Below are 27553 nucleotides of genomic sequence, written 5' to 3'. Positions count from 1 at the left end.
ACAAAAGGTTTGTCTCAGAAGAAAATAGAAACAACCTTCAGGGGTATGTGATGTGTTTCTTTTCGGGTTTTTGAAAAAGGGTAATGTGAAATCCAAAACCTGGAAACATGTGCACAAATTTTAATTCTTATTCAATGGGTGCGTCTTGTAAAGAATTCACGTAATTTGATTGGTTTTCTGGTGTATAATATCTCACAATAGTTGATAGTGATATTAGTCAGGGCACGCGCCGCAACGGCGGCACGCTTGTTGCTCCTCAATGATCGCGCGATAATGCATTCGCGTAATACACGTGCGAGAACTAAGAACGCGATTCGGCGGCTTAGATGTTCGTGATGGTTTCGTTCATTTAAAACAACAGGGATTTCCTCACAAAAGTAACTTTATTTTTTCTGAAAAAAGGCAGTTTTTCTCGCAAAAATTACATTAAAACTGAATAAGAATGAGAATAAAAGATATAGATTTTGTCTTTTGCCTATCAATATCGTGTCATAATGGATGGGCTGGCCAATATTTTTATCGTAGTGGATACCGGCTGCGCCGGCATCCACTACTCAAAAATATTGGCCAGCCCATCCATTATGACACGATATTGATAGGCAAAAGACAAAATCCTATCATTTATTCTCTAATTGTTCATTGTCTTCAAATCTGCTTCTCCTGGTTTGAGTATTTTGTTTGAGCCTGGTCCCATCAGGACCCAAGTATGTCTCCACATGACACAAGTGACTGTTTAAACAAAGAAAGAAAGAAACAAACAAACAAGAGGTAAACCAAATCAGTGTTTTTTTATACTCTTATTGAAAATGGCTATGAAGAATGCGCCAATTCTAATTTTCTTTCTGTTTTTGAATTGGATTTTGGGGCCACTTTAAGATTCCTTCCAAAGCTCAGGGAAAAAAGGAATGAACAAAATGTGAATTTTAACAGCAATGCAGAACTTCTGAAACAAACCGTTTTTTTTGCCTTATCTATAAATTATGTTTAAACATCATCATGGATTGTTTTTGACAAATGTTTCATTCATTTATAAGATGTGTTTAGTGTTTACTCTTAAGCTGCATGCGGTTTCAAAACCTGTGCACTAAAAAGAGAAAAATGTGTACTTTTAAATCAACATAAACAATGAGAAGCAGTAAATCATGCATATAGGGGCATGGGCATGCATTTTTGCCAAGCAAGGGGCGAGTAAAATTTGGCAGACTGAAAATGGTTCCAGTGATTTTTGGTACACATTTGGTGCACCCGCATTACACAATTTCTGGTTGGAACAAGTATTCTCCAAATATTGTCATATGCTAAGAGTGGTATGGGGAAAAACGTTTTTGGGCACATTTTAAAAAAAAAAAAAAAGGGGGGAGGATATTCTGACAAGACACAAGGATGTGAAGCATTGTAATATATTATAATCGACAAAAACAAAAGAACAAATGATCAGCTTTCCTATGTTTACACCTTTTTTCAATTCCTTTCTTCAGAGAACAATTCATACTCTATAGTTTTGATTTACTGCAAAACTCAAAACAAGAACATTACAAACCAGTGTCCAAAATAAAGAACTGAGGATGTTGTGCGGAGTGACAACCTAAGCATTTATTCTGCTTGTCTTTAAAATATCTTATGTGCAAAAAATCTTAATTTGTTTGATGTTTTTTACTCTGGAAATTAATCTAGTCAAAAATTCTGAAGCCTATGCTAATTTTTGAATCGTCATTCTGATCTCATCATGTATGTGGATCTTGATTAATGGCCACCACTGGTTAGCGCAGTGCACTGGTAAATGAAAATATTTAAAACAGAACATGCTGAACATGCAGAAATTGCTACATACTGCTGTGGAGGCAATCGGGAAAGGATGAGAAATTTTAAAAGAATATACTGAATTTGGAGATCTTGATGATGACGCCAAGTTGTATTGATTTTTTAATCGTGATTTTGAAGGTAAAATAATTAGTCATTGCTGTCGGACAAATGTATGGGTTTATGTCCTATGGAAGTCTGTCTGATCTAATTTTTTGAACATCAGACAAGTGCTTACTTCAAACATTATTATATGTGAACTACTCACCTACATAGTTTATGCAATAGCATGTTTAAATTTTCTACATTGTTTTTGTACTTATCATACTCTGCACCTTTTTTGAATGACACCATTCATAATATAATCTGCAGTGGCACCATTAATACTGTATTAAATAACGTAGTACTTGTATGTACTCAACAGAGTGAACAAAACCATAAATATACATATACATCAAATCCTGGGCATCAAATATAAAATATACCCATTTTAAAACTAATTCTTCTACCAACAATCTCATTTTCACTCCTTTTTGGTGATGAATGCAACATTGAAAAAGACCCAGGGCTAATTGACCAATTATTGCAAGAACACTCTTCAATTATTGCATTTTTAGCTTAAGCATATTAAAGTGCGTTGGAAAAACACCCTTCAATCAATTCAGTCAATTCACAAATTTATAATGCGCCTCCAGTGATTGCTGGGGAGAGGCCAAAATATGCAGTGCATCATGTGAAAATATTGACATCCAAAGCCCACGTAACATAAATAAAACACAGGAACATACACATATGTCAATATAATGATTTTACACATGAATGCACATTAAAACTGCAATTTACAATTTTAGACCGTAAAAAATAAACCAACCACAATAGTGTATCAATTGAAATGGCAGCAATGTTGGAGGACAGTTCCAAGATGGCTCTAGATCAAATCCCCAACCTTTCATACCTACCCAGCCGTTTTATTGTACTATCATGATAACCCCCTCCCCTGCCTCTTGGAGGACAGAATCTTATTTAAATGAGGAGAGTGACGTCATACTGCATACACTCTATAGTAAATCCACTTTCTATTTATTGATCACACAGAATCCTTTGTGAAGCTGTTTTCAACATTATTATTATCACACTTTTGTGAAAATCCAATGGTGGCTAGAACAGTGATGTTGACCCAGGAGGTCAAACTTGCAAGAGCAACCACTGGCAGCGAATCGTATTGTGAATCGTGAAAATTTGTACATACTGCATTTAGTAAAGCTATCGCTACAATGAACTATATGCAGAATGAAAACAAACCCAAGAATCCTGGCTCCCTCGTATAATCCCTAGATCTGGGCATTACTGGTCATCATATTGACTTTGAAGCAGGTCTACTTTCTCTGACACCTTCTTACATCCAGACAAAGAAAACACTTGTGAGGAAGCTGGGAAATATGTCAACTGATCGGCCACCCATGTCAAATCTTCCTCTAATAGCCGCACACCTTTGCTTATAACATTGTGCATAATGCATAGCTTTACATGACCTCGTTCCAAGGGTAGAAATGGTACAATGTGGTCGACTAGGGACAGCAGTGCTGAAAATGGGCCTCGTTTTGACTGGTACGGCCAAATTTCAGTTTGAGGAGTTGATTCTTGTGAATGTAAAAACAAGGCAGCATTTTGGATTAGAAGTACGAGTTCATCTAGTGTGGTGTTTGCTCTAGGTGTTCCACTATCCCACAATCCACTCATGTATGTGTTGATATCGTGCATTCCGATATCGCTCATAATGATGACTACGACAGCATGATTACTGCGTCTCAGTTTGATTTCAGATAAAACATTTATCATAGCGATTGCAAGTTCAGCTGGTGCATCTGCTCGGAGCTCATCGAAAATTAAGAACAAAGGTTTACACGACTTACAATTTCTGAGATGATCATTCACCCAACTTTGAATCAAGCCTTCATATTCGGGTACTTTTAATGAATCTGAAGGAGGAATGTGCAAATCTGAAAGGAAAGTATACGAACACTGAGTTTTGGCATTATGCTCCTGAAAATGTTTTGCTAGGATGTCAGCCATGTGTGTTTTACCCACACCACTGCCTCCATGGAATGACATCACCACTGGTTCATCATCACCTGACTGGCGTAGGAGCATACCATACAGGGCTGACACTACTAATTTATTTGCCAAATGTTGACCGAATATATTCCGATCAACGTCTGATTTCAGCATAGATATTGCATCCGTAGGCGCCATTCCGATTTTTAACACCGGATCCCCAAATGGGACAAAAATCCATATTAAGAGAATGATTAGGACCAAGAGTAGCAATAGCGATATAAGAGTACATATATATGAGCAAATGGTTCCACGCCCTCTGCTACTTGGTTCCTCAGGATGATCTTGCTCTAGAATTCCTTTATAAGATCCTTTATCAGAACATCTTTTCTTTTGTCCATCACTTTTATCACCATTATCTTGTCTGAAAGTTCTATGGGTTCTACTTGCTGTATCATCATTTCCTCTTTCATCCCCACCACCACCACCACCATATGGGAGAGCCGGTAAATTTCTCCTCCGTATTGTTGAATCAGTCGATGAGGGTTCAAACAGCAGACTGCGTCCTGGTTTTGGCGAGTTACTGCTTGTGGGACGAAGTGTTCCAAATGAACTTCTTCTTGGAGTTGTTGTAAACCGGGCACTACCTTGTGGAGTCTTGTTACCGGGTGTGCCGGGGAATGTGAGTTGTTTGGCAGATCTACCAGGCGTAGAGTATCTGTATGGGAGCAAGAGATATTTGCAATTTAAATTTGAGATACTTAGTACAAAATATTACATGCTTTTTAAAATCAGTCACATGTAAAATTCCCTAACACTGGACTATAATGTGTAAAACACAAGGGCAACAGACATCTCAGAGTCTATGTAGTTGTTGCTGATTGTATTGTCTGATCTGACATCTGAATTTAAATGGACATTTCGTGTCCACAGCCTCTTCCCCTCACTTTTCAGACATAAATTGTATGCCAAAATTTCTTATAGCTGGGATAATTTTAAATACATATCATTAGATTATAAAGTTTACTTTGAGGACTTTTAAATGTCAAAAGTGTTAATTTGTAATAACTTGCCATAAAATTTGTATTATATCAAGAACTGAAAAAAAAATCCAAATTATTTAATATCATCAGGACATTCCTCTTGTTCAGAATGCAATTTGGTGTGTCCAATGTGCTCATGTGCTGTCAAGTCCCACAAAAAATACTGTGCAAAGGTGGGTTACAACTTACAGAGCCCTTAACAGAATTACAACACAGGGGCCTATACATGTAATCATGCATAACTTGCAGAATAAACTAAAATTTTGGGAATAAGCTTTTTTATGGAAATCTACTGAAACATACCATAAAAATAGGATGCTAGAATCACTAAATACTCATAATTATGAGATGTGTAAGTAGAAAGTAAGTAGAGGCACCATAAAACAAAATTGGTGGAAAGATTTTCTGTTGGCACAATAAATGCACTAGGAGCATTAAACCTTAAGTTTTCATCAACATACCCTCTGGTTCCCCCACTACTTGGAGAATGATGTAATCTCATGCCACTACCACTGCCGTCAGGTGATCGTACAGAGTAATAGGAAGACTGTATGTGCATAGTGGTTTCTCCTGATGGTGACACCGTCACAATGGCTCTAGCATGGTATGTGGCCATGTCACGGCCTGAGCTATCTTTTATGGAAGCACTTTCTGCATATTCTTGGGACCTTTGAAAAGAACAAGAAAACTAGGTGTTAAAAATTTAAATACAATGTAAATGTTAATGTTGAAATTATCCACATGCAACAAAACCCCACTTCAGCCTCTGAAGCCAATGTAGTAATGCATTCAATGAACTATTTGTTCAAGGTCCAAGGATACTCAAATCATTTCTGGTGGACCATCATACTTTAAAAACACAAAATCTGATCTTAGAGTTGCTTTGTATTCAAATGACAAGCTTAATGTAACATATTAATTAATTAACCTTGAATACTAAGAAACTCTCAGGTCCATATGCACAAAACATGTTAAACCTGCTCTAACCATGGAGGTTAGAATTATGGTGGGATTCTTTTAATCTTTCTTTTCCCCCTTTACTCCTAGCAACGTCCAAAAGTTGAACTGCAGCCATCTATTATATTAAGCTACATACCTTTTGCCCTCAACATGATCTACAATAATATAGAATAAGCTATGTAAATACCAAAAAGTTCACTGTCCATAAGACTAATCTCCATAGTTAAACCTGGTCTAACTTGTTTTGTGCATAAGGACCTCAGTCACCAACATTTGGTCAATTAATTCCCTACTGAAAAAATATGATTTGGAACATTAGGTCAACAGCGTCGCTAATCCAACATTAGACATTCCTATACCATTTTTCACCCTAATGTGGCAGTGACGCCATGTGCCTATTTCATTGGGCATAGCTTCAAACTGCTAGCGTTCTCTGGAAGTGCTGGCGTACACACATGCTCAAGATGATACTATACCCCCTGATAAATTTTGTGACTAATTTTACATTGTTCTCAAAAAATAACTACACACTGCTGACAAAAGTTATGTATATTATAGGGGCAATGAATCTAATTACTTCACTGAAAATTCAGTGATTCAAGACAAGTGGTTCATTATATACATGTATGTTAAGAAATGAGGTACATTCTAGTGGTACCTCTTGTCTTATCATAAATAACATACCGCTTGTCTAGAATCACTGAAATTCCAGTGTAGTAACTGGATTCCTTACCCTTATAATATACATAACTTTTGTTACAGGTCGTGTGTTATTATGTTATGAGAAAAATGCAAAAATATTCACAAATTTTTTCAAGGGGTGTAGTACCACCTTAAAGATGATGCACAGATGTGCACACTAAAAGACTGTTTGGTGTTGATGTCACTGCCACATGAAGGTGATAAATGTTATAATATTAGGTTTTATACCTTTTCATTTCAATATGCTTTCAATATCTAAAGATTTGTTAATTAATTTTAACCAGGAACAAAATAACACAATATTGTGGCGTTTGGCTATGTACATGTACTTCAAAGCCCCTCATCCAGAAGAACATGGAGAAACAAGTATCCTTTCACCCACATCAAATCTACCACCAGGAAAGACAAATTATTCCAGGGGCGTAGCAAGAGCCTCGGAGCCCACTGACAAGGAGCAATGCAGGCCCTTTCAACATCTCCTTTTGTCCTTTATCAGCCCTACATGTATCCCTAACCTGCTTTTGCTCAGGGTCCCTGGACTTCGTCCACCCGCTTGCTACCCCTGAATTACTTTGTTCCTCTTCTCCCTGGATGCACCAAAGAAGCGCTCTCACTAATATTTAAAGGTCTCCTTCATAGCATGAACATAAAGCTATGCTTACGGCCTCTCAATATGACTATATGTAGTTACCCTGCAAAACCAGAACGAATCTTGAAACATAGGGTCAATATGGCTTGTGTATCACGTCATTAAACTTACATAGCTGGTTGTGTTGGCCAAGTCAATGCTAGTCCCTCCTCAGGTGGTGTCCCATGGCCGGCAGGCAATACAATAACTGGCGACTCTGGACGTGTTGGATATTCCAAGGCCTGAACTGGTGGAGGACTTCTATGACGCCCTCTATGGATGTGCGCAGGACTGACCCATGAAGAATGACGATCTCTAGGTGTCAGCATTGCCATTTTAAACCTGGAAATGGTTAATGGAAATTACATGTCAAGTTCAGTGTTCAATTCCTGCATTATTTTTAGTAATTTTTAGAACTACTGCACTGAACAGAATTTTCAGTGCAGTAGTTGTAGTCCTTGCCCCTATCTTACTTGTCACCAATGCGTTATAATTTTTGAGAAAAATGAAAAAATAGGCACAAAATTGGGCAGGGGTACGTACCCCCTTAAGGTAATACACTATTTTAAAGTGTTGCGATTTGGTAGTTCACAACATCTTGCGAATTGTAATGAGCTTTGGCAAAAATTACATTGCTCATTTCCTTGCGAGCGTGTAGAAGAATTCAAATATCACATAAATAATTTTGTAGGTCCTGTGGTTCTTGAGTTATGTTGTAAAGAGGGCTGAAACAACAACACTTTTGTAAAATGTACATAACTCATTAACAACAATAAATTAAGCAAGTTTTCAAATTATATAGTTTGTAGAATGAACTTTTGCAAAACATCAATGTGTTATTTGCCAATAATTTATTGATCTAGAGACTGAAAATCGATTTTTATGGTTGCTTCGACCAACAGCACCTCGTCTACCCTTAATGGAAAAATATTACCCGGCAAAGGCGGCAATCATTTAGGATTTAAAGAGACAAAACAGAGAACACAGTTGAGTCTGAGGATAAACATGATGATGAAGGCCGTGAAACTTATGAAGGACTGGAGTTTGGACGGACCCTAAATACGTAAATCTGTTATGTAAAATATACCCTTTTTCTCTCCCTGTTTTTGACACCCTATTCACGATATGTACGTACTAGTACAACAAGCAGGGGTGAAATTAAGTGGGAGACGGGAGCCGTTTGGCCCGCAGAAACTCTGAAATGGCCCCTGGTTCCATCTCAATTTTAGTTGACCAGGGGACACTTTTCTCACAAAACTGGCCCCCTGGATAGTGAACCAAAATTATCAAATTACAAGCAAATAGTGCTTATATATAACTCATCCAGCACATCTTTATTTTTATTGGCCCCTTGGTAATTGGAAATGGCCCCTGGTTCTTCCAAATTTTGATGAACCAGGGGCCACTTTTTTGCCAAAGTGGCCCCTGGTTCAAGCTCTCTTATTTTCACCCTTGACAACAAGTCATACAGGAATATTTTCTCAATTTGAATTTTATCCTAGGTATGACTGCTTTTACCGTAAAATTTGTGCCAATTCCCGATGTCATGATATGTGCACCATGTTTTTTAGGCTCCGCGATTGCGGACTACATAGACGAGAGCAACTGGTAACTATATAGCGAACCTGTGCATTACCGGGCTGCTATTCAATTGTGTGGTGCATGGGTGACATGTATTTTCAATGTAAAATGCCTATACGGTGATCCACTCAAAATTAAAAAAAATCACCGTATAGATCCCTGTACTACGTATGGTCGTGGTCGTGGAAAAAAGACCCTTTTTACGTGAATAATTGGCCACGCATGATACCTTTGTCAATGACCAGTGGCCCCCAGGAATAGTAGAAGTAGAAGTAGAAGTAGAAGTAGGAGGAGGAAGAGGAGGAGGAGGAGGAGGGGGAAGAGGAGGAGGAGGATTCATTGAATGAATCTTCAACTTGACTAGCCCGAAACATCATGGCCCTGTTCTTTCCTCACTATGGCCATGAATGCCCTACATAATTATACGTAAAAACGGGGCACCGTGAACTCACATTTCGGTGATGACGTCACACTGACGGCCTCTATTTATAGGAAGAATTCAAAGCACGGCGACTATCTTTTACATCCTCAAATGTGCTCAAAATTTGCGAACATGCACCAAATATGTTTTGTCATGTTTGTAAGTCTCATCTTCATGTGAGGAATGGTAGGAAGTGGTACGTATTTATGAGAAAAAGAGGTATTTTATGTGTACCCTGATATGCTCAGGAGTCTCAGACCTTCGTACGGAGAAGGACAGTGGAAATCGTACATGTAGTGACGGCAGCGTTCGAAATAGGGCTGGCCAGCCGGCCATTGGCCTGTAACTTTTTGGCCTGGCCAGTAACTTTTCTGACTGGCATCTAGTTGCCGGCCCGGCTGGCCGGTAACTTTTTAAGGTCAAGCCTGGCTGGCCTGTAACCTTTTGAGGCATATTTCGAACACTGAGTGACGGAGGTGTGAGTACCTCGGGCTACAACTTGACGAGCAACATCATGTAGGTATGCCAGGCAAACACATTTGCTAGTCAGCCAAATTCGCCGACAATGTCAATGCATTTTTACATAGAAATTTAAAACAACTGGCCGAAGAAAGAAACCTACATAAGTATGTTTTCTATGTACTTCACTTGACCCAAATATATGATTGTTTATGGTGATAAGTCGCCCGCACATGGAATTTTAGAGGATTTTGATAGCAGTTCCATTAAAAAAGCTGCTATCATCATGAGACTAAGATCTAGAAACACCCCCAAAATGCCGTCAGGAGGGTGAAAGTGCATAGGAACAATGCCGGAAACTACGTCACGCTATTGTTCGACCTAGGCTACATCATTTTAACGCATGCGTGTTCGTTAATACAGCTTTAGTCTCCTCCACCTTCGCAACACGGTACGTGGAATGTCTGGAATCACACTGACGGCGGAGGAGAATACTAACTGGTCAGACAGTTTAATTTTATCAAGCATATATACCTGAACAATCACCGTCATTTGATCGATTTACTGTGACAGAATATAATTGATTATTCAAAATATAATTTTAATATTGTAAACCTGTTAACTTGTATATTTGTGTACCTAAGTATTTAAGGACACGTGAATAAAATCATGTCGAAGACAAAATGGCCGCTAATCCGCCTATTGTCTAGACCTAGGATACATATTTCAACAGAGGGCAGCAGTCTAGGATGCCTATCCCTTTGTCTATTATTCCTGATGCCGTTTTGGGGAATTTTGCTAGCTGAATCGTTTTGACATTGTTTGATGAAAGTCAATCTTTGTAGCCCTAGAACTCTGGCCATAGTATCCGTTTTTTACTTCTACTAGGGCCAGAGGAACTTACATTGAAAAATTTGTTGGAGATGCTTGAACGATCCAGTACAAAAAATGACAGCATTTCAATGCTTGATCAAACCAATACAAATGTGTGTCAGGTCACTAATTAACATGATAAAACCCACTTGAGAACACACAATCGCCGGTCATTTCTAAAGATGCATTTATACTCAATCGCTTTTGCCGAAACCCGAATCGCACGCATGATCAGTGTACTAAATCGCCGTGCTGAGCATGCGCATGATTCGCTGTTTTTCAAAAGCGACACGTAGGCCTATATTGACACCCTCTGTCGGTCAACGTTCTCTACAATTGTACATATAACTTGTATAGTTAGCGACAATGACTCGGTCTGATCATGGTAGGTATTATAAATACCTACCATGGTCTGATGATGAGTAACCCATGGGTATAAACACAGCTTTACACAATGACTAATTTACATAGGCACAAAAGACCGTGTTCATGTACCATTACTCAGCCAAACATGGCAGAGTAGGTCCCGGATCTTCGGTACATGTTCCTATCTCCTCAACGTTATACCTTTCCAACAAGGGAAGAGATACGAAAAGCGAACGTCTAATCTTTGACAAGATGTAACTTTGCTACGGAAAGTGCTGAAAAAAAGGTTTTCATTTTTGGCTTTGTTTACTCAAGGGCTTTAATTTGATATATAAAATGATGCAGTTTGATGGCAAATTTGAATTCACCTAGCATACCTACATCATGTAAGTTACATGATGTAGCATTGTAACATGTCATTGTAGCATTGTAACATTAACCAGAGAAGATGTAAGGAAAAGGAGATAGATCGAGCTATCCTCAAACAAAATATGTGTGCTGCCGCTCATTCAAAAGTAATCACGCTATTCAGGTTAACAATAAAATACAACAAAGGGGAGCGAACCCATGATGGGTGTGATACACAAGTTGCTGCTTACTAGTTTTAGGGAAAGGTCAGTGTCTGTATATCGTCATACTATGCATGCAGACCCTAACATCCAGTTATATTTCAAATAAAATATGACCGAAGTTCCATGGCAAATTATAATTTCTGACGCCTTTTGACTCTTTCAACATCTACGATTTATGATACAGACTAGTTTCAATTATCAAAATATCTTTATTAGGTTTGCAGGAAATGACAGGAAAATACATAAAACAATAAAATAAAGATGATCAACAATCATCCCTTTTCTAACAAAATCCTAAAGCACTCTCCCTAAATAATTAATATATATTCCAAAATGGGCTGATTTTGTGTGAATTTTTACAAAACTACATTTCTTTCTTGAAGTATCCCCGTGTGGTATCCCATCAGAGCAACAGGTATACTTAACACACACATGTCATATTTCCAAGGAATTCTCTATAGAAACATTGGAAATATTTCCAATTCTGGAGTAAAAATTAATCAACCGTGGTCGGCAACACACATCACATCAACATGCTCAAAAGCTACTTTAAAATAGATGTGTAACCACTTGAGAATAAAGGACTATGAATAGGTGCGACAGGATTATGATGAATTCAAACTGCTTGGAGTTACTTTCAGTAAGGACCTTTCCTTTGACTCTCATATTAGTAATGTCGCTAATAAGATTTCTAAACTCTCTGGTTTCATAGTTAGATGTACCAGAAATATGACTTCTGATGCTTTACAAATCTCTTATTTTGCCTCACATTGTTTATTGTGTCTGTGTCTGGTCTCCATTTCAAAGGAATCATATTGATAGGTTAGAAAAAATCCAGAGGAAAATCACTCGTACTTTGTTCTACAAAGATTTTCCTGAAGTTGATTTTGAAGATCGTCCTTCTTATTCTGAGAGGCTTGTAGACCTTAAATTGATTAAGCTTGAGGATGTTTACAAGTGTCAAAGATTAGTCTTTGGATTTAAAATAATCAATGAATTTGGGCCTGCTTCCTTTAGTTCTCTGGTTCAAAGAAGTATTTTGGATAATTCTAGGCTATTGCACCAAACTGCCAAATCTTCTTCTTTCTTTAATTCTATGTTTGTTTCACTTCCACGTCTTTGGAATGGAATTCCCTCTGAATTACATCATGTTAACAGCCTTGTCGTATTTAAGTCTGAATGTAAATCATTTTACTTGAATATGCTTAAATGATTTTATGTGTTACACGTTTTGGCTTATGTATTTTCAAATGCCTGTATTTTACTACTTATTTATAATATTGATTCAAGATAATGGTTATATTATTTTCTAAAATGTTGCTTTTCTATATTTTATGTACTTTTAATTTTAAAATATTCTTTCTTGTGCAGGATGAGTGGGCACTTCTGTGTTTGGACTTTTCAGCCCATTCACTCATCCTGAATTCATGAATTACTTGCTTTTGTCATGTGTAAGAAATGTAGAGTGTGTATAAATGTACTGTTAATTTGTTACTTTTGTATTTTGCAAGTAATTCAAATAAATATTATTACCTACGGGTTTATCTCACGGATGTAATTCTGTTCTCCCTCCTTTTCTTACATCTTCTCTGCATTAACATGTTAAAAAAAAACACCTCACATTTTTTATCATAAACAACAAGATATAAAGTTTGATTTTCATATATCGATTTCATGATTACACTATTATCAAGCCTGCTTTTTGTTCAATTGTAGTTGCTACTATATATATTATAAGTACAAAATAATTACAGCATTAAAGTTTAAGCTTACTCACAAAACAGTGGCACAGGAAGTGAACCGCTAGAAAAATATAGCCTAACGCTACAAAGCCCTCGCCAATACACTCCCACGCCAACACACTGTGCGTACAGAAATATATTTCAGAGATTTCTTCAGGTCAAAGGTTAATTGATTGCAGGGTCACAGGTGAATTCACCTGTTCGTGTTGTTGCCAGGGAAGCTTTGTACATATGTATATGTGACAATTTTCTTTCTAGCAATATTTCTAAATACATGTTCTAAAAATGAGATATCCTTTCGGGAATGAAACGTTGTCATGGGTGTGGTGTTAACAACGACCCCGTAGTTTACAGTGAAGACGCACGGCATGCACAACTTTTGAACTCGACAGTCGACTATTTTGCAAGTCTTGAATAGTAGTAAGCTTAAAAACAATTCATGCATTCCTATAGCTAAAATAATAGTTTCTCGATCATGAGAGCTATAACATACACATTTTAGCTATAACATAAATGCTTAACTTGTATTGTAATTAAAACATTCATGCAAATTTAAAGCAATTAATGTCACATGTGCGATTTCAATAAAGGATATATTCTTATTTGTTTTCAGAAGCGTAGCAAGCAGGGACAAACTAATAATATTTCAGTTTCAGTGAAATGGCAAATCTACTGGCCCCGGAAATAAATTTACTGGCCCAGCTTTTTTAAAAGTTTTCCCGCAAAAAGTGCTAAATAAAGAAGCAGGTTGCAATGCGACTTAGAAGTTAGAGACTACCAATTAGCAAAATGTTACTTGTGTGTTAACATTTTAATACATGTATTCTGTGCTACTTTAAGTCAAGCAAACCTTTTTAACATTTTTAATTGTTTTGAACTGAGTTCAGTCAGTAATCTTCCTTAAAGCCATATTTACATTTGCTGAGGAGGACGCCTTCAATATTTTGCAATATTTTGTTTTTTTACACGATTGTAATATAATTTATTAAACTAACATGCCCTGCAAAAATCTTTAGGTGAATTTAGGTGCTGTAGTTTTGTCAAAATTTGTGAGTTTGGATAAAACACAGGAACTGTTGTTTTATTATTACGATGGAAATATAAATCCCTGCAGATAGTACAGGGATCAGTTGCAGTAACTACAAATTTTGAATGTTTGAGGACTTGTTTTCAAGTTGTAGGAAGTGGCGCCATAGGGTGTCTCCAGTGTGTTAAATGTTTTCATTATAAATGTCGCAAAATATTAATATTGACAATAATTAACAACCTGTTTGACCTATCCAAAGTATCCATATTCATACATTGCTCACACGTGTTTTCATATCATGTTTTGTGGTGAAAAATAATTACAAATGTGTAATTTGCAATCATTTGTAGAGCAAAGATTTCCTCGTTCCGACGGCTAAGTGTACATGTGAATGCACATAAACTGTGACATCACATACACAGCACTTCTTGGAACTGCAGGGTCAGGGAACCTTTACTGTGGTTCCTTGTTTTCAATCTGACTATAGCTGTCACCGTACTACTGACGGTACTATAGGCAAATGATAGGCCTTTCTGTATGCACAGAGTGGGTGCAATGTAATTTTAATTAGAGTTTGCACTAAAAAATTCAAGGCTCCTATACTACTTAAATAGTTGCATGTTTGTCATATTAATTTCACAGGTTGTTATACTGTGCTTGAAATTGTAATTAAAAGGGCATTTCATGATCCACAGCATCATCTCCCCATTTTTCTCAAAAACAGTTGAGATTTGTATACCACTGGAAACCTCTGGCTACATAATGTTTTTGTACAAAAATTTTCTTGCAGTTTAATTTGTTTAGCAAAAATATCGTGAATTTTTAATTACATTCTGGTACACCCTACAGTTTGCACAGAGTACCACTAGCCTGATACCACCCTTTTCCTCACTTGGAGAAATTTAATAAATTGACTTGAAACTCAAGAAAACAAGGGATGACAATAGTTTTTGTACATCAAACTTGTACTAAAATAGAATGTGTCAAAAGATTCAACAGGCCTAGACATGCATTAATTTTCCCCATTCATGTACGTACAGTATTTTAACAGATATTTTTTTCTCCTTTGCAGCATATGTTTGTGATATTATAGATCTGATGACATCATAAAAGACATATTCATGTCAACATGGAATTTCATCAAACGCTGAGCATGGCAAGCTTGCCAAGTATTGCTGATTTTAATGAACCAATCAGTGAAGCAGATGAAATTGAAAGTGTAAGTATAAGTTGCAATGGTGTCCACAGCTTTCCAAATAAAAATCAAAATGCAAGTTTCTTAAACTTGCAAGTTTTGGATTGGGAAACTTGCATTGTTTTACTGCACTTGACTCTCAAATGCTAGTGTTTCGGACTTCTTTTCTAAAATATGCAAGTTTCTTGAGTTTTCTTGAGTAAACACGACCAAGCTGAGTTATCCACACTTGCATTTTACATGACTTTGTTTATGTAAATATATGCAAGATTTTAATGATTGACACCTGTCTATTTCTTTCCTTGCTCTGTTATATGCAAATTTGTTAATGTGGTCACCTGCCAGTGTTCAACCCAGCTGTTTAGCCTATATGCTTGGGTAACTTGGACAGATTATCAATCAAAATATAGAGGGCCTCCTTTATACCATTATTTTAAGAATTTATATTAAAGCTGCCATCATAGTTATTTGCAATGTAATTTTAAATTAGCATTAGAGTGTGGGATTTTTCCAGGTCAGGATGCTTACAATATTTTTTGATAGGAGCACATGTACATGTAGGAATGGGTAGAAATGAACCTTGAAATGATTTTTTTTTTTAATTTAAAATTTTTTTTATTTACCTATCATAGTGAATAATAAACATGCATAATGATATTAAATCGTGAATACTATCAGATGCATATTGCCTAAAATACTTAATACATGAGTGCATTGGGTTGTGACACTGGAAGAATATCATACTTATTCTTGCCAGCTGTAGTACATAACGGTAAGTGGTAATTTTGAGGCCTAATTACCTTTTCCTTTGAAAGGAAAATACAAGGTGTTCCATAAAAAGGTTACACATAGAAAATGAACCACATTTTGTGATGGTATAACAAAACAACATTATTTTTTCAGATATTATTTTAATTGATCCTTCTTGTAACTGTTTTGCTAAGTTTCAATTTCGTATCTAAAAAGCAACTTAATTTATGAGCGCAAGATGACAGGGTGTCAAGAGTGGCTAACCATCAAAATATTGCACAACGAAAGTTGAACACACGCACACCTTTGTTTTCAGATTTTTTCTTTATTACTTTTTATGTTTCTCTCATTTTTCATTGTTGAATTTATTGCACAAAAGAAACATATTGAAAAATTAAATATTGTACACTGAAAATAAATCAGTTTTAGAGCTTTTGACTCTTGGTGATAACAAATAAAGGAAGATGGTCATTAGAAAAGAACATGTTTATAGTGAAAACAGTTCTATACACGCTGTATCTCCTGTCATCAACATAGTGAAATGAATAACAATCTTTTTTTTTCAATTAGGCCTTGTTTGGATTTTTCAATTTGTACATAGATTATCTCATGAAAAGGATATTTATATTTGGTAACATTAACTTAGATTATTTCCAAAAATCTACATGTAACCTTTTTGGGACACCTGGTATAACAACTAATTGAATCAAAAAGACATAACAACAACTATTCAAAAGAATGAATGCACTGCATGAGAGTAAAATTGAATTAAAAAGACATGATTTTTGGCTCTGAGCGGAGCTTATCAGTGCCTTTGTCATGCAACTAACTAGCATTCATTTTCAGGCCACAATACGCTGTTGGTTTTTATGCTAAGGATCATTTAATGACTGATATGAAGACTTAAGTTTCGTTTCTAAGTTTGGCTAAGTTATTTTCGAATCGATTGCACTCCAGATTTTATTGAAATTCAGGCGATAAAAGTATTATTTTTGGGTAAAAAGACCAAAATAGTCACGATAATCGAGTTATATCTTGGTTCCCTGTGTGTGCTAGAGATTATTCTGGTCTGTATAATTTAAGATGCGTGTAGTAAAATTGGGTTCTGCTCATTCAATTTAGTGGTGTGCGCCTGTGATGTTTTTTTGTCAGTGACCTCTGACCTTGGTTGCAGGAAAATTGGAGATGGCTGCTTGCACGTACACTACCTTATTAGCCTGTATCTCGTTTCGGCCAAAGAATGTCTGTAATACATACCTGTTTTTAATGACTTTGCAACAATGTTTCTATTGTCAGCAATAACAGCTTGCATTCATACTTTTGAGTTCATATGGTGAATTCTCGTACACATCATAAATAAGTGAAATCAGAATATCCTGAGAGGAATTTAGGTAACAAATTGAACGACACTGACCTCGCAGCAGCTAATGTTTTCATGTCAACATGGCGAATGAATGACGTAATTTGACATGTCATGAACTTTGATACAACTTCCGGGCAGCTGAACACACGTTTGGGCGCCATTAGCGTGAAACTGTGCTTATGGCAACACCTTTTAAGAGGAGGAGGTTGCGCAGTGGGGTTAGTGATAAGTTTTTCTGTTTGTTGAACTGGCAACCTAGTGTTACCACGGCCATTTGTCAACATGCTCTGACATGGCGTCAATCACAAATAGCATTCAGCAGTGTGGGAGAAAAATATCTTGAGCAAATGGTAAGTTATGTTTAGAGGATCGCATTTCCATCTACTACTTACGTGTTCGCCGGTAAGTCAATACAAAAAGTAAACCATTTTGGGGGCTGTATTTGGTGTAGATGTGACGTTTTGAACAGAGTAAAAAACGACCACGATTTCAGACTTGCTCATTTATACCCGCCGAATCATGTACCAATACACATGTGTGTATTGGTACATGAGATCAGGTATAGCTTGCACGAGTGTGTTTACGATGTGAATCTTGATAGAAAACCCGTTTTAAACAAGGGGAAATCACATCAAATCAATAGTAATGAGGTGATATCGTAATTGCAGAGGAATATTGTGATTGCAGAGAATGATTTGGGACGATTGACTGAGTGATTTTATGACATTTTGTGCAGTAAGCTTACTAATAGCTACTAATGAAACTACTTGAAATGTGCATCAGCATGATCGTGGAACATTGAACAGTCAAGTGTGACTCTGAGACCTTCTATAAGTTACTGAAATATCAACTGGAAGTTGTGTGCAGCATTATAGACTGCCGATTAACAGGTGACAGTTAATTGAAGTACTTATATGCAGTGTTGTTGTGATTTTATGAAAAGAAAACAAAAGAATAACTTCTGTTAAATTTATGTGTGCAGTCTGAATCACTTTTCATTTGGAACAATTAGATCTCTCGGGGTCTTCCACTGGCTCCAAACGTCCACCCGCCATCGCCGCTCGGCCCGAACCCCATTTCTTCACACTTGGTGGCAGCGGTGGGATCTTGAGATGAAAAATAGCGGTGGGATCTTGAGATGAAAAAATAGCGGTGGGATTTTGAGATGAAAAATAGCGCTGGGATAGCAGAGATCAGCGATTGGACATGACATGTTATGTACGATGGAACCAGGTGGCAAAGAACACCGGTGCTACGGAGGACTATTGTCACATTTACACAATGTATTGTTGTCAAGAACTTCTTCCAAATGAAGAGACATTTTAAACATCATTAAGAGTACAGTAAAGGAACAGTTCCAAAGATGGTCAAGATTGCAGATTTCATGTTCGCTGTGGGAAGTCAACTGTCGACAGTTGCATCTAATTCTGAGACTGAGTATGTTTTGACGGCTGGATTTGATCGTGTGATTGTCAAGGATCTGGGAATTCGGCAGTGAGAGGACTTTTGTACTAATCATGTGATGTGGTGGAGGAAGTATTTGATGCTGAGATCAAGTACCGGTGGCTCTACGTGTAATTAATGTTAACTAATCAGCGAACATGATCTGTCTTCTATGGTGTGTTGTAGTAGATATTTGAGATCTAACTACAAAGTGACATTGTGTACTGTACTAAAAGTAAATATGATGCACATTTTATTTTTAATGGCAACAGATCTTAACTTTTGATATAAACTTGTGAAAAAGTGGTTTTTTTGCTGAACTGAATCCTGACCAGGTACTTGATTTTTTTATGTTTTCAAAATAAATATTTTATGTTCAGCTTTTTCACATAATCATTCAAATTATTTCTGGTGCCCAGTCTTGCCTTAACTGGTTGGGCTGGGGACTGGGAACTCTTTGGTAATGACTGTCTTGCTTTGATTAGTTGGGTAGTTATTTATCACAGAGATGGTTAATTTCTTTGTCACATAATCATTCAAATTATTTCCAGCTCCCGGTCTTGCCTTAACTGGTTGGGCTGGGGACTGGGGAACTCTTTGGTAATGACTGTCTTGCTTTGATTAGTTGGGTAGTTATTCATCACAGAGTTGGGTAATTTCTTTTTCACAAATGTGTTCTGAATATATTTGTTTGCTAATTAAAGCATATTCATGCTGTGTGTAGGCTTCAAAGGATTTGTTTAAATTCATAGTGCAGCGCGACAAATTCCAAAAATTGGGTTTTGTTTTGTTTGCTGTTTTGGACGCGCTGGGACAGCGCTTGGGCGAAGAAGGGGGTTGTGTAGTAAAATTGGGTTCTGCTCATTCAATTTAGTGGTGTGCGCCTGTGATGTTTTTTTGTCAGTGACCTCTGACCTTGGTTGCAGGAAAATTGGAGATGGCTGCTTGCACGAGTGTGTTTACGATGTGAATCTTGATAGAAAACCCGTTTTAAACAAGGGGAAATCACATCAAATCAATAGTAATGAGGTGATATCGTAATTGCAGAGGAATATTGTGATTGCAGAGAATGATTTGGGACGATTGACTGAGTGATTTTATGACATTTTGTGCAGTAAGCTTACTAATAGCTACTAATGAAACTACTTGAAATGTGCATCAGCATGATCGTGGAACATTGAACAGTCAAGTGTGACTCTGAGACCTTCTATAAGTTACTGAAATATCAACTGGAAGTTGTGTGCAGCATTATAGACTGCCGATTAACAGGTGACAGTTAATTGAAGTACTTATATGCAGTGTTGTTGTGATTTTATGAAAAGAAAACAAAAGAATAACTTCTGTTAAATTTATGTGTGCAGTCTGAATCACTTTTCATTTGGAACAATTAGATCTCTCGGGGTCTTCCACTGGCCCCAAACGTCCACCCGCCATCGCCGCTCGGCCCGAACCCCATTTCTTCACATGCGTAATACAGACGGAAACCAATGGAGGTACATTTCTTAAGATTTAGTTCAGATCAGAAATTATTTGACTACTTCTTAACTTTTCTTCACTATTTCTTTATAATTTAAATAAAGAGATAGGTAAGGAATGTCAAAAAATAGTCAAGAACATGTCTGAATCTTGAATAAATCCCCGAATAAATCTGAACAAATGACTTTTCTAGGGGACTATTTGGCTTGCGCAAGTGCAGTACGAAAGCACTGTGCCGATTTTTTTGTTAAAGGTCACGTTTTTACCGATAAGCTGCGATGCTCAACAAACTTCGTACTTTTCTATGAGGCTATTTTGAACCAATAAATCGATTAGTTTTTCTTGATTGATGACATCACCATTTCTGAACCAATCAGCAAACAGTTTTGTGTGATTGATCGATTTTGCAGTAGTCTCCACAGCAGCCAGTTTGGTTCCGCCCTTCCACACAAACATTTTTGTGGAGGAGCGTAACCAAACTGGCTGCATAGGAGACTAAGTTCACTGACCCACTGACCTTGCAAACTCAACCACAGAGAGCTACGGTGCATAATCGAGGTGAAAATACGCTAGTTTGTTTACCATTCTGAGCTCATGAGCTTCTGGTAAATGTCATTCCGAAGCATTTACGAGCATACCATAATATTTTTTTTATTAAATATAAAGATGTTTATTTAAGTTATTTGTAAAATTCAGCGATGGACTTAATATAGAAGTGGTTTGATTTTAGTTGTAAACGCGGGACTCGACCGGCATGACAAGTTGAACATGTGAAGTTCCAAATTCGGAAGCCATGTACTACTATTCCATGTACGTAGGTCTCACACGAACTGCTCCGAGGTTATACTGACTACTAGATTGTCTACTTTTGTACTTTCGTAAGTGATGAAATTGAAGAAAAAATCATGAAGTGAAATCTATCAGAAATAAACACTGATGTGATGTAGGCTAGTCCTGCTTAATCGGAGTACAGCATCCAGACCAGGCAGATCCAGATCCGAACAGAACTTACGATTGTTCGGTTGGACCGGGTTCAACACACATGACACAACAGACATGTCAGGACAGAACAGTTTTGGTATATAAAAAAAAATGCAAATGATCTCAAGTCACAAAAATTTGTTATAAAATTTCATTTTTTGTCTCGCCTCAGTATTTCTGTCTGTCCGGGGGTGTGGATGTCCGTGTGTCCGTCTGGACTCTGGAGCTGTATCTGGGAAACTGTAAGACCTCACGATACGTGGGCGCTTACTTGGTGGGAGGAAGGGTATCTAAGTTTGCTCCGTAATTGTATGTTTTCGGTGAAAAATAATGCAAATTAACATAGCTAATTTGCATAATTTATGCAAAAATCAGCGCAAATTGATAAAATTTCATTTCTGAACTTTGTTCAGGATGGGACTTAGTAATCACTATTTCCGTCTGTGTGTGGGGGTGGGATGTCCGAATGTTTGTCCGGAGCTGTATCTGGGGAACCGTGAGGCGTACGGGGACGCTACTTGGTGGGAGGAAGGGTATCCAAGTTTGCTCCGTAATTGTATGTTTTCGGTGAAAATATGCAAATTAACATAGCTAATTTGCATAATTTATGCGAATATCAGCGCAAATTGATAGCGGTGCATGGTAACGAAACCTTGTGACAGGAATGATACACACCTGCTGATCACCTGATTAGTTTTTGGCTAAAAGTATGCGCATTTAGTTTTAAGTTGCATAATTTATGCGGAACGCTTCTACAAAATGGTTGGAAATCTGAAGAAATCCGCCTTGTGAAGCTGTTTCTGGGGATCCGTAAGAATGCTAAGCCCTATGATGATGAAACGTGGTGGGGGTAGCATGACCAGAGGATCTCGACCTGATTCGATTTTCAGCGCAAAATATGGTAATTACCTACCTAATTTGCATAATTTATGCATAATATGCAAAAACCTTTTTTCTCGGAGACTAGGGGTCGCACATTCTTCAAACTTGGTGGGCGGGTGCATCTTGACCCCAGACAGAACAAGTTTGTATTGGTTAGTGGGTGAAGGTCACTCGAGGTCATCCAGGGGTCATCTAAGGTCAAATTACTAAAACTGTCGTATGGGCATGAAACTTGGTGGGTACAGTTAACATTTAGAGTCAAATTATCTGACGGTCATTTTGGGGTCATCCAAGGTCACTTAGGGGTCATCCGAGGTCAAATTACTAAAAACTGTCGTATGAGCATGAAACTTGATGGATACACTTAACATTATGAGTCAAAGTTTCGGAAGGTAATTTCGGGTCATACAAGGACACTCAGGGGTCATCTGAGGTCAAATTACTAAAACTGTCGTATGGGCATGAAACTTGGTGGGTACAGTCAACATTTAGAGTCAAATTATCGGACGGTCATTTCGGGGTCATCCAAGGTCACCAAGGGGTCACCTGAGGTCAAATTACTAAAAACTTGTATGGGCATGAAACTTGGTGGGTACACTTAACATTTAGAGTCAAATTTTCAGACGGTTATTTTGGGGTCATCTGAGGTCACCAAGGGGTCATCTGAGGTCAAATTACTAAAACTGTTGTATGGGCATGAAACTTTGTGGGTACAGTCAACATTTAGAGTCAAATTTTGGAAGGTCATTTCAGGGTCATCCGAGGTCACCCAGGGTCATCTGAGGTTAAGTTACTAAAAACTCGCATGGGCATGAAACTTGGTGGGTACAGTCAACATTTCAAGCCAAATTTTTGGAATGTCATTTTGGGGTCATCCAAGGTCACTCAGGGGTCATCTGTGGTCAAATTACTAAAACCTCATGTGGATATGAAACTTATTGATGGATGTATTATGCTCTGCAAATAAGATATAGCTACCAACCAGCAAGATGTATGATTGCGTGATCTGGCACATACAATGTATATGATTTCACCTGTTGCACATTCGACTGCAATTACTTTCACATTCAAAAAAGCACAGAGCCACAGCGCCATTGGTGCTCTTGTTTACTTGCTAGTATAAAAAGCCTATTCAAATGCACCCTTGATGGTTTGCAAGCAAATGCTAGTAACACTCCAGTGTCACTTGACTAAAACGCAAGTTTCAGTCAAGTTTCATGCATAGTACTCGCATCTTGCTTGCATCAGCTCGATCAAGTACAAGGATTGCAGTGAAAGTATAATGTCTAGAATAGAAGCCACAAGCAGATTGCTACCCTACAAACATTTGACAACCGCTCTTTGATCACCAGTTAAATGCATCCGCTGCTATCTTCAGTAGAGATAGCATCATAGCATCCAGCATAGTAGTGGTTTGGGCGTTAGGCTGGAGTCATAATACCCGGGGGGGGAGGGGTACTCAGTACAAATGACCATACGGGGACGTGCATAAACATGGGTAGCATTTTCAGCCTTCTGGTATATCAATGACCCCTTTTTCAAAGCCTATTTTGGTATATGAATGGGTCCTTTTTCAAAATTTTCTCAATTTTTTCGGAAAACAGCCCAATTTTTCCTTAATCTAGCCAAAATTTTCCCAAAATTTTGGGAAAATTTGTAAAAACTAAGACAATTTTGGGTAAATTCGGCCGAAAATGTTGACTTTTGGTATATCAATGGGTCCAAATTTCTTGGAAAATTGGTATATTTATGGTTCCACTTCCAAAATCTCAGCGGCACACCCCTACCAAAACCAAACTTGAGTACCCCCCCGGGTCATAATAATACCAAGTTAATGATTTGCTAGTATAAAAATAAACAGCAGATTCGAATGGCCCCTGACGGTTTGCAAGCACTATGCTAGTAACACTCCAGTGTCACTTGACTGAAACTCAAGTGTCAGTCAAGTATCATGCAGGGTACTAGCATCTTGCTTGCATCTGTATGGTATTCATACAATATTTCTTTGAAAGATTGTTACAAATCTATAGACACGAGTGTAATTGGTGGTGAAATTGGAAAAATATTGTACTTATTCTTGCCAGCTGTAGTACATAATAGTAAGTATTATTTTCGAGGCCTAATTACCTTTTCCTTTTAAAGGAAAATATATAACAAAAGTATTCAAAAGAATGAATGCACTGTGTGGGAGTAAATTGGAATTAAAAAGACATGATTTTTTTACTTGCTACATGTAGTATAAAAAGCAGATTCAAATGCGCCCCTGACGGTTTGCAAGCAATACCGTAAAACCCCATCTACAAGCATATATAGTTTTTTATAAAAGCTTAATTAATTCAAGCAAGCGTTAATATACCAATACAATAGATCGGTCTTAAAATAATACTTGTTTGTATATGCTTGGATCCGTAATTTATTTACTCAAACTCCATAATGGCGACTGGATGAATGTAGCTTTCATCAGAAGCACACTATATGCTTGTAGACGGGGTTTTACGGTATGCTAGTAAAAATGATATACTTTGAAAACTTGCTTGATTTATTGTTGTTAATGAGTTATGTACTGAATGTTTGAAAAAAGGGCTATTGCATGATTCTATGTAGTTTTCTCAACATATCAACATAAAAATATTTATATTTTCATAATTATTAAATTTGAGATTGCTACTCTACAAACATTTGACAAACGCCCCCAAAACAAATTTCCTGGTGCCGCTACTGCACCCGGTACAGACTTTCTAATCTATAATAAATTACTGAAACTGGTGAATTGGTGAGGCTAAAAACTTTTATATTACTCATACCATTACACAAGAGAAGCAATTAACATATTGTATTGTTTATTCAACTAATTAGTCAACATTAGACTGTTTTTATGGAGAACATATTTGTTTGTTTATTGAATTAGTTCAAGTGTTGGATACTTTTGTTTTGAAGGACAAATTAATCAGGGTTGCCAAACATGTGGTTTGGTAGCCTAAATGGGTGACTTTTGAAGATTTTCCTGTGACTTTTGACAGAAACAGATAAGAGCTTGAAACAGATGGTTAAGAAAAAAATTGGGTGACTTTTCAGCAATGCAGTTGCAAGTTACAAGACATGTTATATAAAAAGGCATATAATATAAAATTACAATCAGAAGAGTAAAAAGAGCAGCCTAAAACAGACCAGACACCCAGATTAACAATATAAAAATATTAGATTTCTAAAAGCGGTGGACAAATCCAGGAAGGCTCTTGTTTTGAATGAAAAATACTGAAAGATGAAACAATTGCCAGTTTTGAAAGATTATCCCTAAATATTTTGAAGGATGTCGGGTTATTGCACAGTTTCAAGATTTCTTCCCGGGGATTTCTTTTAAAGCCATATTATAACATTTGCTGAGGAAGACGCCCTCACTGAATTTTTGAAATTCCTTTTTTACACGATTAAATTGTAATTTATTAAACCAATAAACCCTGCAAAAATCAAGACTCTAGGTGCTGTAGTTCTTGTCAAAATCCAAGATTTTGAACAAAATGCCGGAACCGGCGCTTTATTATTACGATGGAATTATTAGTCGAACGCATACACGATGCAAGGAGTGGTACGTATTGGCGACATGTGCGCTGGTAGTAAATTCCAATTTTCTTTGCTTTGCCGTAGTTGTTCGCTCAAAAATAAACGGGATATATCTGACAGTAAAAGCTAACATTTTATGGCAAAGAAATGCTAATCTATTTTGTTTGAAAATGTTATGGCTTTAAACAATGAATATTGTCTGGTGTAATGTATCCTCTTGAACCTACTTCTAAACAAATAAGACTAACTTCATAACCAGAGTCTTCAATGTCAGCGACCAGGGGGGCATATTTATTGCACTTTCAAACATGAGCTTTAGCAACATTGAATTCAAAAGGGACAGTGAGGCGAAAAAAAAAGTATTTGTTTGCCCAGACACGACCGACCCAAAAATTCTAAAAACATCAAACACTTTTTTTTCTTCTTTTTTTTTTACAGTGATACAAAAGGATCTTTTTTTCCCTATAAATATACCAAATAAAACTTGAAAGTTAATATTCTTGGCAATCTGAACAGCTTTCATTTTTCCCATTTAGGCATCCTCAACAATATTTTACCATCAAGCAACATCAAAGACAATATAGAGAACCAAACATGAGAAGTATGGTCTGAGATTTTGTGTGGATTTATTCTGTTCAATTATTTATACTGAATCTTTATCAAGATTTTGTTTGCTAAAGAGATATATATGTAAGGTTGAAATACATTAAAGTTTGACACAAGTACAAAATGTAAGGCTGAATATCGTATATTTTCTCTTACCCAACTTGCTGCAACATGTGCAGATCTATAAAGAAAGAAAAAAAAGGAAATCGACCTACCGACCCACTCCTTTCTACCCCCTGTCTGGGCAAACAAACACTTTTTTTGGCCGGAGCTCAATGATGACTAATTTTTTAATGTTTTTCCAAAAAAGACAAATGTCAGGAACCAGGTTTGTAGTTGAACATTCAAAAGGAATTGTTGTTGGGGAAGGAATGTTAGTTGCTCTGGTTACCAAGTCGGACCAAATTTGGGGAAGATTAACATCATTAATAAAGCCCAATTTAATGGTTTTGACAATACAATTGAGAATGTTGCTGTGTCTCCATGTGAACCGACCTTGTTCAATGGAAGTTTTGCAATGGTTAAGCTCGTGGTGGAGGGTCTCACAGCCGGGGGGGGCACATCAAAAATTTTGGTGGGTATGCTCCCCAGAATTTTGAGGTGGTGGGTCTTTGGGAGCTGACGGTGTACCGGTAAAAGGGGGTCTTTCGGAGCTGCGAACCGGGCTGTGAACAAGTAAAATGGGGTCTTTTGGAGCTGCGAAAAGTCAAAATCAAGGGTATTTCTTGGCTTTTTGGTTGAAAATCGCTTGAAAAAACAAGAAATATGAGGAATAAGCAATTCTTGGGTCTTTTAGAGCTGAAATGATCAAAATCAAGGGTCTTTCGGAGCTTTATTTTGGTCAAATATAGCGGTCTTTCGAGCTGCGAAACCCAAAAGGGGGTCTTTCGGGGAGCATACCGTATGGTCATTTGTGTTGAGTGCCCCCGGTCTCACATTTCCGCAAGATCTGCATTTATCAGATGCTGCTTTGCCCCATCGTTTAAGATTGGTCATATTATTCATTGTGTCACCAAGGGCATTGACTAAAAATTTCAGGACATGGGGAGGATTGTAAATAATGCTCT

General features: G+C 37.2%; 2 protein-coding genes across 3 annotated transcripts in view; one reads left to right on the top strand and one right to left on the bottom strand.

Annotated features, from left to right (window-relative positions):
• Window positions 1-739: 739 nt before the first annotated feature.
• Window positions 740-13269, bottom strand: LOC140138868 (uncharacterized). The gene is made up of 4 exons (XM_072160646.1): window positions 13238-13269; window positions 7321-7530; window positions 5360-5566; window positions 740-4573 (listed from the first exon to the last, which is right to left on the bottom strand). Exons 2-4 carry the CDS (start codon window positions 7521-7523, stop codon window positions 3145-3147), a joined length of 1839 nt encoding a protein of 612 aa, XP_072016747.1. The 5' UTR covers window positions 7524-7530; window positions 13238-13269; the 3' UTR covers window positions 740-3144.
• A 160-nt stretch (window positions 13270-13429) lies between these two features.
• LOC140138866 (uncharacterized) overlaps window positions 13430-27553 on the top strand; it is a 68252-nt gene continuing 54128 nt past the window's right edge. For both annotated transcript variants that reach the window (XR_011857075.1, XM_072160644.1), the window contains exons 1-2: window positions 13430-13622; window positions 15302-15448. Coding sequence is in view for 1 of the 2 variants with exons in the window: in XM_072160644.1 (XP_072016745.1) it covers window positions 15359-15448 (90 nt within the window). In the remaining variant the exon portion in view is untranslated. The remainder of the gene's footprint in view (window positions 13623-15301; window positions 15449-27553) is intronic.

This window comes from Amphiura filiformis, chromosome 18, assembly GCF_039555335.1.
Source record: "Amphiura filiformis chromosome 18, Afil_fr2py, whole genome shotgun sequence".
Lineage (NCBI taxonomy): Eukaryota > Metazoa > Echinodermata > Ophiuroidea > Amphilepidida > Amphiuridae > Amphiura > Amphiura filiformis.
The sequence above is the reverse complement of the archived record's forward strand: the minus strand, read 5'-3'. Positions and strand labels throughout refer to the sequence as shown.

Bases quoted from the DNA above. Each gene is read 5' to 3' on its own strand.
- LOC140138868 (XM_072160646.1), bottom strand. From the start codon at position 7,523: ATGGCAATGCTGACACCTAGAGATCGTCATTCTTCATGGGTCAGTCCT. The intron at 5,567-7,320 runs GTAAGTTTAATG...TTCTTTTCAAAG, and splicing joins TGGCCAACACAACCAGCTAT to GTCCCAAGAATATGCAGAAA. The intron at 4,574-5,359 runs GTATGTTGATGA...GCTCCCATACAG, and splicing joins AGTAGTGGGGGAACCAGAGG to ATACTCTACGCCTGGTAGAT.